The sequence below is a fragment of the Chelmon rostratus genome, chromosome 5, assembly GCF_017976325.1.
Source record: "Chelmon rostratus isolate fCheRos1 chromosome 5, fCheRos1.pri, whole genome shotgun sequence".
Taxonomy (NCBI): Eukaryota; Metazoa; Chordata; class Actinopteri; order Chaetodontiformes; family Chaetodontidae; genus Chelmon; species Chelmon rostratus.
This window is the reverse complement of record NC_055662.1, coordinates 28,650,286-28,662,346: the sequence shown is the minus strand read 5'-3', so window position 1 is coordinate 28,662,346 and position 12,061 is coordinate 28,650,286. Positions and strand designations below refer to the sequence as shown.

The 12,061-nt window shown below is 44.6% G+C and overlaps 1 protein-coding gene across 3 annotated transcripts; it reads left to right on the top strand.

Annotated features, from left to right (window-relative positions):
- The first annotated feature begins 1,372 nt into the window (after positions 1–1,372).
- Positions 1,373–8,728, top strand: syn1 (synapsin I). Of its 3 annotated transcripts, XM_041937442.1 has the most exons (14): positions 1,376–1,689; positions 2,725–2,782; positions 3,886–3,977; positions 4,147–4,303; positions 4,403–4,492; positions 4,988–5,050; positions 5,140–5,282; positions 5,399–5,473; positions 5,566–5,668; positions 5,758–5,886; positions 6,198–6,210; positions 6,990–7,052; positions 7,188–7,728; positions 8,593–8,728. In XM_041937442.1, the coding sequence occupies exons 1-14, from the start codon at positions 1,376–1,378 to the stop codon at positions 8,726–8,728; spliced, it is 1,977 nt and encodes a 658-aa protein (XP_041793376.1). The 3 variants fall into 3 exon arrangements, with proteins under 3 accessions (XP_041793378.1, XP_041793376.1, XP_041793377.1); XM_041937444.1 differs by lacking the exon at positions 6,198–6,210 and having other exon boundaries at positions 1,373–1,689; positions 5,758–5,907; positions 6,983–7,052; XM_041937443.1 differs by lacking the exon at positions 6,198–6,210 and having other exon boundaries at positions 5,758–5,907; positions 6,983–7,052; positions 8,631–8,658.
- The last annotated feature ends 3,333 nt before the right edge of the window (positions 8,729–12,061 follow it).

The window sequence follows — 12,061 nt, the reverse complement described above, 5'->3', positions numbered from 1 at the left end:
GCAATACAGCACAAATTTTCATCATTATTTTGTCAGCATAAAATAGGGTATTAATTGATAAACCAGTCCATTATTCTCCTGGTTCAGGTCTGAAGTGCACCGTGTGAGTGTTCACTGTGATGGTTCAGCATTTGCCACACAGTGCAGTTTCCATAGTGGAGACCTGGGACTCCCTGGGGGTCTGTGTTGATCACTGGCCCGAGGTATCATCAACAGATCTCTCACGATCAGTGTTGACTCTGCTGAAAAGTAACACCCGGTGTCAGACGGGCCCAGCGGCCACTGCTGCTTTATTGGACACAGCAGGATGCAATATCACATCAACATGCACCCCGTGGAGTCAACAGCATGCTCGTGTCTGACAGTGAGCAACGCCCCTGTCACCCTACTCTCATCAGCACCACCATCATATCCCGACACAGAGCTGCGTCAAGTCAAACAAACACCGGCTGAACAATACCGGAAGTTTCATAATATTCCTTTCAATGCACATTAAAAGACTTGAGTGCCTTAATAGAATTAAATTTTCCTATTTGGAGTCCAAAAAATAATATTAATATATTAGTATGTTTTGAATTTTGATTAGCCAATATGCATCATGTCATAAAATGCAATAAGAATATTTAAAATATATATATCCAGCTACACTCTAATTAACGTGCGTTTATTTTGAAAGTAACGCCCGGAAGTCTTCTTCCCAGCACACCGTCTGACTTGACTGTGGGCCAACCTCGCAGGCCCCCTTCCCTCAGGATGACTGGGAGTGACGCAGGGCAGACGGAAAAACTGGGGCTGGAGGGGGAGGACAGGGAGAGCGGCGGTGATGCAGGGAGGACCGAAGCGTTAATTTCACAGGTTCAAGCCCGATGCACGGCCTGCCTGCCCGCCCGCACACAGGACACGAGACACGCGTTTATGTAGGATTATAAGGCATCTTCAGCTCATCATCTTCGGGGCGGATCAGGTTTCGGTACACTCCCAGGTAGGCTTCATCATGCCTTGTTATGACAGTTACTACACGAGTGGTTGCTATGATGTGAAGGTTCATTAACAAAATCAGACACAAATCAGATAGAAATGTGAACATAGTTGATTTAAACTGAGTCAGCCGCGTGGAGCCTTATTTTTCCAGCTTTCATCAAGAGGCTGTGTGATGGTTTGCTTCACGTTTGTTAATTTCTGAAGCTACTCAGTCACGATTCCTTCATGAAACGTGAAGATGTGCTTGTTCCTCTTCAGGCAACATTGATCCCGCTCCTGCTCATGGAAAAGTAGCCTCGTCATTCCCTTTTCTCACCGAGCACCAAGTTGTAAGTCGCATCCAGCTGGAGGATATTTGGACACCTCCTCCCGTCATTTTTATCAAGCCTCCATCATGAACTACCTGCGTCGACGACTCTCGGACAGCAATTTCATGTCCAACCTGCCCAATGGCTACATGACCGATCTCCAACGCCCCGACCCGCCGCAGCAAAGCCCCGCAGTGTCGCCGGGGCCGGCGGAGAGGCGCCAGTCCACGAGCCAGCCGCAGCCCGCAGGTGGAGGCTCCGGCTTCTTCTCATCCATATCCAATGCTGTCAAACAGACTACGGCAGCCGCGGCTGCGACCTTATCCGAGGCGGCCGACCGGGCAGGAGTCTCCAGCAGTGCCAAGATCCTCCTGGTTATCGACGACCAGCAGACCGACTGGTAAGAGCGGTGCGCATTGCCGGCGCGGTGCCTCGTCTAGACAGGAATGTGTGGCAGACAGTGGGCTGCAGGGCCTAACATCTAGAAGGTCATATGATTCATCCCAGTGCTGAGATACATCACGTGCAACAGCCCATTGGCGTCTTGCTCACACCAGAAACACCTTGCAGATGCATTTGTGCGCTCGTAGTGCCATGGCAGGAGCGCAACACTGAGGGCAGAGGAGCCATCTTTATTAGACGATCAGCTGTTGCTTGTGTCGAAGTAATCTTGGATTCTGCCATTAAAATGCTCAAAATGATGCCGGTGTCCTGGTGAGGGCTGATGGCACCATGATGATGCAGGTATTTTCCAATCGAGTGGCTGTAAGCGCCAAGTCTGCACAAGAAAAAAACAGATGCAGGGCAGCAGGGCCTCTCTGCAGCGCACATTCTGCATGCTTATCAGAGCTTCTTCAAAATGACACCCTAGATGATAATAAACCAAGCAGATCTGTGCACCAGCACATCAAACCCCCTGCCATCTCACAGCACAGATCCCATGTGGTTCTCTCACTCTGCCACTACAGGCAGGAGATGTGGACATCTATATTTCATGCAGTGGATGTAAAATGCAGGGACCAGCATTTATGTCCTCATGGCCAATTCACATCCCCCTCTGCTCCTCATAGGTTCAAATAATGTTACATAATATCCTTAATTTAGCTTTACGTTTTTGTTTATGTTGCATGGTGCCTTCAAAAGGGCTGAAACAGCCAAAATCCTGATGCACTGGCAGCAGTTACAGTAATCACAGTACTGTATGTGCTGCCACTAACAGATTACTGTATCTGTGAAAAATGGCATCGTCTTCCATCATGTCAGCTTATTTGCCGTATCTGGCTTCACGTTTTCGTCGGCCAGGAATGTTCTCAGAGGTTTGAAAATGTTCTGCAGACGCTGGAGAAAAATGTCGGCTGTCGTGAGAAGTTTGCAGAATGAAATTTGTGTTTTGTGTCTGCATACAGTCAGACTGAAATCCCCATTTCACGCACAGGGTGAAGGTCTTCAGAGGAAGAAAGGTCCACGGTGAATTTGACATCAAGGTAGAACAGGTGGGTTTCACGTATGTAGCAGTCTGCTTTATTCTGTGTTAGCGTTCGTCTTTACTCCCCGCCAAGAGGACAGGAGACTAAAATAAGCTCTGGAGAGACTGGACCAGGCAACAGAAACCAGCCCAGGTTTGCTGGGCTTCGTGACCAGACTGTGAACTTCAGTTTGAGGGATGTTTCATCATTCTTTCAGAAGACAGGAGCGTTTTGTGTCGTTTTGATGGATAAAACTGCCACTGATCTATCTATGTCAAGACCTGTATGCTTCACTTGCCTCTAGATGAAGGTATTATTATAGGATGAGTTGATTATATTTATTGCTGGTCATAGATTATCCATAAAAAATGTACCCCTGCCCATATTATGCATCCTTTGTCTTCACTTTGATTGTATTTTGGTTTCATATCTTTATTTTCTGAGCCAGTGTCATGTGTAAATCACTTGAAGAGATGTTTTGTTGGGTAAATCTTGCTAATTTGTCCACTTGTGTTTTAGGTGCACTGATCATCACCAGGCTTTATATTAACATAAATGGATTTATGGTTAATAAATAACAGAGGACCCATCCAGTACAATCAGAGCCAGAGTCAGAATAATAAAGTCCCAGCGGCCAGATCACTAATATTGGCAGGAGAGGCTGCATTCATTCATTCATTCATTTTCTTCACATCCAGTTAAGATGAACACATTTTGTCTGACTCCACAAACCCATTCTGAGTAATGCATGTGTGCACTAATCTCTTCTAAAGATAAATGAGTTACCTGAGCAGTAATAATTGTGGTAAATCTGTGAGTAGTAAAGTGTCTAATGGAACAGTCTGTGTCGGGGCGGTTAATGCAGTAATCCAGCCAGCAGCAGTGTGAAGACACCCTGAAAGTTTTCAAATCTTTTTCTCTGCCCCAGGCATTTCTCTCCTATTTTTGTCCCTCTGCTTCATGTTGCGCTTGCGTTTCCATTATTTCCCCTGTGGCCTCTTAAACGGAAGAATACGCTTCAGATAAAATCTGCCATCTTATAATTGTAGCCTGTTCGACATGGCTCGTGTAGGATAGTTGGTGTGGTGTGTGGCGTTTGTTGGGGACTGACCATGACGTTGTCCTTTTAGGCAGAGTTCTCTGAAATCAACCTGGTGGCCAATTCCACAGGCACCTACAATGTGGACGTCGATGCAATCAGGAACGGGCATAAGGTCACTAAGTAAGTTCTCTGCAAAGTATTTCTGGCTAAGAAAGCTCGATAATCCACAGTGCTGCTGCAAATTTGAGGCTCTGTTGAAATCTGCTGAAATGCCACCACACCCTGCATGCTAACAGCTCAGTTCGTCTTGCAATGCAGTTTAATATTTCGCTAATGTCCTCTGTCCCAGATCCTTTAAGCCAGACTTTGTGCTGATCAGACAGCATGCCTTCAGCATGGACAAGAACGGAGACCACCGGAACATGGTGATCGGGCTGCAGTACGCCGGACTGCCAAGTGTTAACTCTTTGCACTCTGTCTACAATTTCTGTGACAAACCATGGGTGGTAAGGATTACTGAATTAATTAATTTGAAACCATGCTGCACAGACCTTTAAAACTTAGAGTATGGATTACAAATGCTCCTTCCAAAACGTCTATTTCAGTTTGCTCAGATGTCTAGACTCTACAAGCAACTGGGCCCAGAGGAATTCCCACTGATTGAACAGGTTTACTATCCAAACCACAAGGAAATGGTGAGTCCTTTGCCATCTGCTCTCCTCCACTCTCTCCTCCCCCTTCCCACTTGTGTCTTCATGCTAAGCAACCCTTAAAGGGACACGCACATGCACAGGGACAGGTCTTCCCTCTGCACGGTTCACGCTCACGGAGGGTAATTCACTTACATGTCAATACTCCATCTCATGCAGCAGCTGAGGCCAATCTAATTTCCTTGGGAGTGGCTTGTTTTTTTTTCTTCCTGTGTAGTTTTTTTTAATTATCTGTGTGCCAAGTCAGTGTCAGTACAGTAAAACGGAGCCTGTTGGTGCAGAGCAGTCATCTCCACCCCTGCAGTCGCAGGCTGACAGTACTCGGCTTGCTTTCAAGCCACCAACATGAATCAGAATTTCCTGCAGAAATAGCGGCATTTGTCACTTCTGTTTGATTGAAATGGATGAAAAATGGGTGTTAAAATCACTAAGCACTATGATGAAATTCATTTATGAGCATGTGATAATGCTGTCTTACAGATCACCTCCCCTCGGTTCCCTGTCGTGGTAAAGATGGGCCATGCTCACTCAGGAATGGGAAAGGTAGTGCTGAATACTCATTTTACTGCGAACACAGTATTTCCAGGGCCGATAATGCTGATAGATTTATATTTTGACCTTTGCTGCGGTAGGTGAAAGTGGACAATCAATATGATTTTCAAGATATTGCCAGCGTCGTGGCACTGACCAAGACTTACGCCACATCTGAGCCATTCATCGACGCCAAGTACGACGTCCGCATCCAGAAGATCGGTGACAATTACAAAGCTTACATGTGAGTGAAATCGGGTCTCTGCTGTCTTCAGTTTCAAAATGTCAACACGCTGGTGTGTTATGAGAACGGATGAAGATCGTTTAACATGAAAATGAGTTTTTAATTTTAACGGACAGGAGAACATCAATTTCTGGGAACTGGAAAACCAACACTGGCTCATCTATGCTGGAACAGGTGGCCATGTCAGACAAGTAAGAGCTCAGAGACGCAGATGAGATGAGAAACAGTGCGTCCTGTAATGTCTCGCTGTACTATTATAGCTGTGTTTAACATGTTATTACAGGTACAGAATGTGGGTGGACTCGTGCGCTGACATCTTTGGAGGGCTGGATATCTGTGCTGTGGAGGCTCTACATGGCAAAGATGGCAAGGACTACATCATAGAGGTGCTAGCAGGCAGTGTGATGATATCCAGGGAATATTTGTCTGTGATCATAAGTGAATCAACTAAATCCACCATCTTGTTGATTTTAAGGTCGATGACTGTTCAATGCCGCTGATTGGGGACCAGCAGGACGAGGATCGCGTTCAGATCGCAGACTTGGTGATTTCTAAGATGAACCAGGCTGTTCCACACACATCAAGCTCTTCCACAGTCCGTTCAGCAGCAGGACAGCCAGCACAGGTGCTCAGACCTCAGATGCTCAATATTTCCCACAATGCACTCTCACATTTCTTTATTTTCTCCACTTAAAAAAGTCCGATTTTATTTAGGTTGCACGGTCTCTCAGAACAGCTTCCTTTAAAAGATATTTAAAAGATAAACCACAAAAACTTCAACAGGAAAACAGTGATGTCAGATGTAGAAGGCACTGCACAGCATACAGATCCAGACTCCATCTGTATGAACAGATAGCAAATACAAACATGTCCAGGTCTATGGAGTGCCTCCACGCAAGGATTTAAATATCAAAGCAAGGACCTTTAAGTCAGTAGATGGTGTCGGAGTGTAGAATTTGTGTTTTGTGGCCGACCTTTGTGATAATATGAGAATTCCAGCGTCAGCACTTTGACCAAACTCAAGGCAGTTCGTGAAAACGACCCTGAAAATGTGAGAAGAACTGAAGGATACAGTCTTTTTATATGATTGATTCAAAGGACAGAAACCGGTCAGACACAAATATTCGTAACATTCTGACTTTGTGAAATCGGAGGCATCAAAATTCACGTCTGAAAAGATATGTCTGACTAGACCAGTACTTAGCTCAGTCTCACAGTGTGTGCAGTCAGGTGCAGTGAGTGAGCTGACATTTACGTCCGAGGTATCAGACGTGCAATTTCAAGGGTAGATGTCGTATTTGTACGGGCTTAATGGGGACATATAATTGAGTGTCATCAGTGGAGATTCGTGTCACATTTCTGGCGGATAGTAACAAAGAGACAACATAAAACTGACTGAAAACAGACTTAATAGTTGAGAGATCTGAGGCGTTCTCATTGCAGATCATGTCAGAAATCACCTGTGTGACAACAAGTCGAACGTCCTGCACTGGCATCATTTTCTACTCCATGGTCATTCTATTCTCCACGAGTTTTTACAAATTTGTGACCCATACTTTCTGCAGCTGAAGACCTCTCTGCAGATTCGGCATAGAATCTAATTTTCTTTGATGCTGTCTGAGGCTTTCTCTCATTTTTTCTTTCTCGTTGGATGAATATTTAAGGTCTTCTCCGCCCTTTAACTCCTGTGTGTTTTGTAGAAAGCAGTGTCTCCTCAGCCTGTCTCACAGCCCAGAGTCCCACAGCCTCAGCAGCGCCCCTCACCTCAGGGTAAGAACCTTTTCACCATCACAAAAAAGTGAGAGTGAAATCATGCTGTTTGTTTTTGTTTCTTTATCTCCAAGTCCAGGCAAGTTTATGAGGAAAGAACTGAGTGTGATGGCTGCTTTCGTTTTTCTCCTCTAGGTGGTCCTCAGCAAAGTCCCCCACCCCAGCAGCGCCCACAGCCTCAAGGTCAACCTCCTGCACAGGCCCAGCAATCTGCTGCCAGCCCTGCTACGGGTGACCCCAGTGCCCAGACTAAGGCCAACCAAGGACCTGCAGCCCAGCCACGGGCACCAGGTCAGGGAGCTCCTCAAGGCCAGAGACCTTCTTCTGGTCAGGGCTCTCCTCAGCGAAGCCAGGGAGGTTCACCTCAAGCCCAGAGGCAACAGTCTGTCTCCCAGCAGCAGCAGAAACCAGGAGGCCCCGGCCAGAAACCCCCAACAGGTCAACCCCAGCAGCAGAGGCCCGCACAGCCCCCTAGGCAGCAGTCGCAGGGGGGCTCACAGCAACAGAGGGCTCCTGGCCAGCAAGGTCGCCCTGGGGCAGCCACCACCCAGCAGCCCCGACCTGCCGCTCAAGGCCACGGGGGCCCAGGAGGACGACCCCCACTGCAGCAAAAGCCTCAGCCCCCTCAAAAGCCCAGTCAGGACAACCCGGCTATGGGCGGCTCTCCACAACTAAAGTAAGTAGCCGTATGAGAAATGATCTGGGATCAGCTTCCTGTCATTTCTCATAAAGTGAACGTCGCAGCTGATCTGAGCAGGAGATCCTTCGCTGCCGTTTGCCTGCAGTGAGTCGTGCATGCCACACAGGAAACCCGTCCAGTGATCCACCGGAATGTGCATGATTTATCGATTCTTACATTTTTCAATCCTTCAGCAGCCGTTTCACAAAACGTAGCGTTTCAGGTCGTCTGGAGAGATCGTGACACGTTAAAACAACAACAAGCGGAAGCCGGCTTGCAGTTGTTCATAACCACAACATGTTCTAGGATGCAGGTGACCAAATTCTAATATATTCATATTGTAATAATCAAAATGCTCTCCTGATGAATTATGCAAAACTGTACAAGTGTGCTCACATTTCTTCAGTATTTGATGAACGCTGTAGAAATTTTTCCAGTGGCTTTCACTTTAAAAGAATCTGTACGACTGCCTCTACCTTAGTGGTCAAAACATCCTCCTGCAATAGTTTCCGTGGATGAATGACCCACATAATCCTGCTTTTGGATGATATTAATTGGACCGCATTATCGTCTCTTGAATAGAGACATTAAACACTTTGTCAGTCCCTGATAAAACATGAGTCACTTTGCATCCAGGAAGTCATTCACTATTCATATCATATCAAACTGCAGCTTGAAATGATAAGGAAATACTGAATAACCATAGAGAAAGAATGCGCTTTTATCATCTTTTACTGAGCCTTTTCTCTCCCGTCTCTCTCTCTCTGTCTTGCCGTGCTCTAGTCTTTTCATTCCATGGGTTTGCTGCATGACTTTAATAGCCTCTCCCTCTCCTCTATTGCCATTTTCCTCTCTTTATAGCAAGTCCCAGTCTCTTACCAATACCTTCAACATTCCAGAAACCCCAGCGCCGCGAGCCAGCCTTAGCCAGGATGAGGTGAAGGCTGAAACCATACGCAATCTACGCAAATCTTTTGCCAGTCTCTTCTCAGACTGAGACGGCATAAGCCCCCCTCCCCTCCTCCTACTGACAGAAAGATGGACAGGCAAACTGAAGGACAGATTCCCCCAGCGAACAAGGACCAACAGGATGCCGTCTGCAATTCATGTGCATTGACCCTGATATGAAAATGTACACACACACACTGCCTAAAGAGTCAAAATCTTTTAAAATGAACAAAAAGTAGAACACAGTAAATTTAGGCACTGATGTCTGAAACATTCCTCGCCTCGCCTCAAGCTTAAGTAAGTCATCCAGTCATTGTGTCCCACAAAACAACACCTTACAAAAGCCTGAATATGCATGCACACATACACAAAAGTAAGAAACAAAATACTGCTCCCACTTGTTCGTTGGTGCCGTAAAGTCATTGTGATCTTTATGTTTGAATTTTGGTTGGTTTGCTGACCAACCAAATGAATTAAGGGACTGTATGGGAATTATTAGCGCTGGGAGGAGTGCTGAATTTTATATTTTATGAAGCAAAAAAAGCAAGGACTTCCCTCATTATTCAGCATCTCAAACGACAAATGTAACAAACTAGTGAAAATATAACGACTCTCTTGAATAAGCTGCTAAACTTAGAGGACCAGCAGCTCTGTCCTGAAGGACTTTTGCAATATTTAACCCCACAAATGGCAAAATACACCTTCCTGGCACACATTAAAAAACGTCTTTTTTGATTTAACTGTTTGATCTCTCTTTACCTTATTAAAAATGACATATGAAATTAAAAAAGAATATGTGCGAAGAAATAAAAACGACCTTCGCCTGCTGAACCAAAAAAGTTAGAAATGACAGACCTCCTTTGTCCCCTGCCGCTAATAATTCCTGCACAGCCCCTGCCTCAGCTCTGCTGCACACATAGGATGTCCAGTGTTTAGCTAATGCTAGATCTGTTCGAGCTGTTGACCGCTCATGGTGATGTCTTAGCTGCATGTCAACAGGAGGCAATGGTTGCATTTTCCAACCCCTGACATTGGCGCTTGTAACTGTGTCGTCACACGTAGTTGAATTAGCTAGTAGAGTAACCTAGTAGGTGTTGTGAGCGTGTCGTTGCTGCCACTTTTCTCCCCGTTTTTCGTCGCACATGAACAAACGCCTGAAAGCTCTCCACCTTGCAAGCGTCAGATCAAATGGAGCTGTCTCAGGGATGTCCAATTGATTGTGGCACTTGTATGTGGGTGAGGGTCTTCCATTACAGTTTTATCGTGGTTGTTTAACAGCAATGAAGGAAAAGCATGCATCTTAATGAGCTAGAATGTTTTTATTATTTCAAATGCATTTGCACACAGAGTATACTGCAAAATTATACTTGAATACAGTGACACTGACTGATGTATGAAGTCTATATTTTCAGGTTTATTCATCTGCCACATGACAAAGCAACAACCCGGCGTTCCCACCCCGGGGTGGTGCTGTGTCTGGTGTGACAGGTGTGGTACAGTAGGATACAGCACAGGCAGGGTTGGTAACTGTTCAGGTACAGTTAGTAGAAAATGAGATTATTTACACACAGACAGTTTCATTTCACATTCGCTTGATTTCAAAGCAATGTAATGTAAGAACCTCTGACTGTAAACCAGCTACGCATTTAGTGGATGTACAGTAAGTTAGTGCATTATGTCAGGGTTTAGCCGTTAGTCAGTGCATTGTGATTTTGCACCTCACAGTCCTGAATCTGGATCATAGAGTGCAGCAAAGTTTCTGCTTCCACATATGCGTCCCGGTTTTCACCGGGTTCAGAGTCTGTAAGAGGCTACACAACAAAGAAACGAAATACTGTAAAGGTAAAGGAATATCAGCTGTGGGATGCACCTCTGCAGTGGATTTAGCACTTCCTGCCACCCCTCCTTCGCACTGACAACCCTCTTTGATCACTACTCTGAAAAACGATTCTGTTTCCAGGCGCCAAAAATGTCTTCCAGAAGGAGTTCTTTCCATTCGAATGTCGACGTAGTATGGCAATATCATGCTTTTTAGAGAAGACCCAATAGCCAAAAGTATAAAGGAGTCCTGGTTCCCCTGCAGATTCTCCATGCTGCCTGTGTTTTTCAGTCTATTTGTGTAGCCACAGTGACCCCTTGTGCTCAATGGTGCATAAACGTGTGAATGTTGTTCTGTAACTGGTCAAACCAAATAGATGTGTCGTACAGAGCTCTGAGTGATGCAGATTGTTACTTTAATCCCCTGCTGCTATTTGTGCTTGTTGATATTCTGTGTGTCTCTAAACTCTTTGATCTTTACTTTCAACATGTTGGCATTTTCCTTTCAAGTTGTTTTGTACATGCTTCATTTTTTCTAAGAGGCAGGACTATCTGGGACTTCTCAGTTTATGCATTCGTGATTCAGGGCATCATTTTTAAATTTTACAGTGACTCAGTGTCAGTACGTGACTGTCAGATTTATCGTGGCACAGCTTCCTGCCAAGAGAATCGGTACGAGCAGCCTTGTGTAATTGTTACACTGAGTGTGTAATTTATGAAAATGAGCCATCACAGTTAGCATGGATGGTTAACTTTGACAAAATGTCATTCTGTCACTCAGAGGCCTCTTTGCCATATTAAGACATACCATTTGGCACCTCCTGAGAGTGACAGGATGAGCTGTGACAGCAATGCAAAGAAGTAGTTTTCTGTATTTCTGTTTTTGATATTCACAGAGTTTTTCTTACGTTATTTATGGTGGATATATTTGACCGTGAATGTACATTCTTCGTTACAGCTAGATTTATTGTTTTCTAAACGCGTCGTATAACCATTGTGAAAAGATCAAATCCTTACAAATTTGAGTGGAACTGATTGTCAGTCGATGCCTGCCAGATTTAAAAACGTACATCATAAATGTAATTGCAAGAATCAAAAAGCTGAGGTTTTTGTTAATCAAAAAATAAGATATTGCATAATGTAAATCATGGTGGATTACTGAATTAAATGTAAAAAAAAAAATATTTGATGTTATATGCAATGTAGCTATATTATGTGAAAATGAGTATGTAATTAAGACATGCACATGTCTAATAAAGTCTATGGCCAAAAATGATGCTTTGTTTGTTATTGCTGAATGAATATAGTTGTGCTAAGACTTTTTGGTTTACTTCGTCTGGATGGTTGGATGGTTTTTGTTGTTTGTGGACTTTTTTTCCTTTTGCAAGTTGAGGTAAGAACAGAGAGTGGTGTGTGTTGTTCTCATTGTAAAATCCAAAGACTCAAAGATTTTAGAAGAATGAAGCTGTCTCTGCCTGACATGGCTTACATGATCGAGATCAAGCAACGTAAAATATTATTTTTTGGCTTTAAAATCGCCTGCGTGAAACTTGCAGTGCTCATG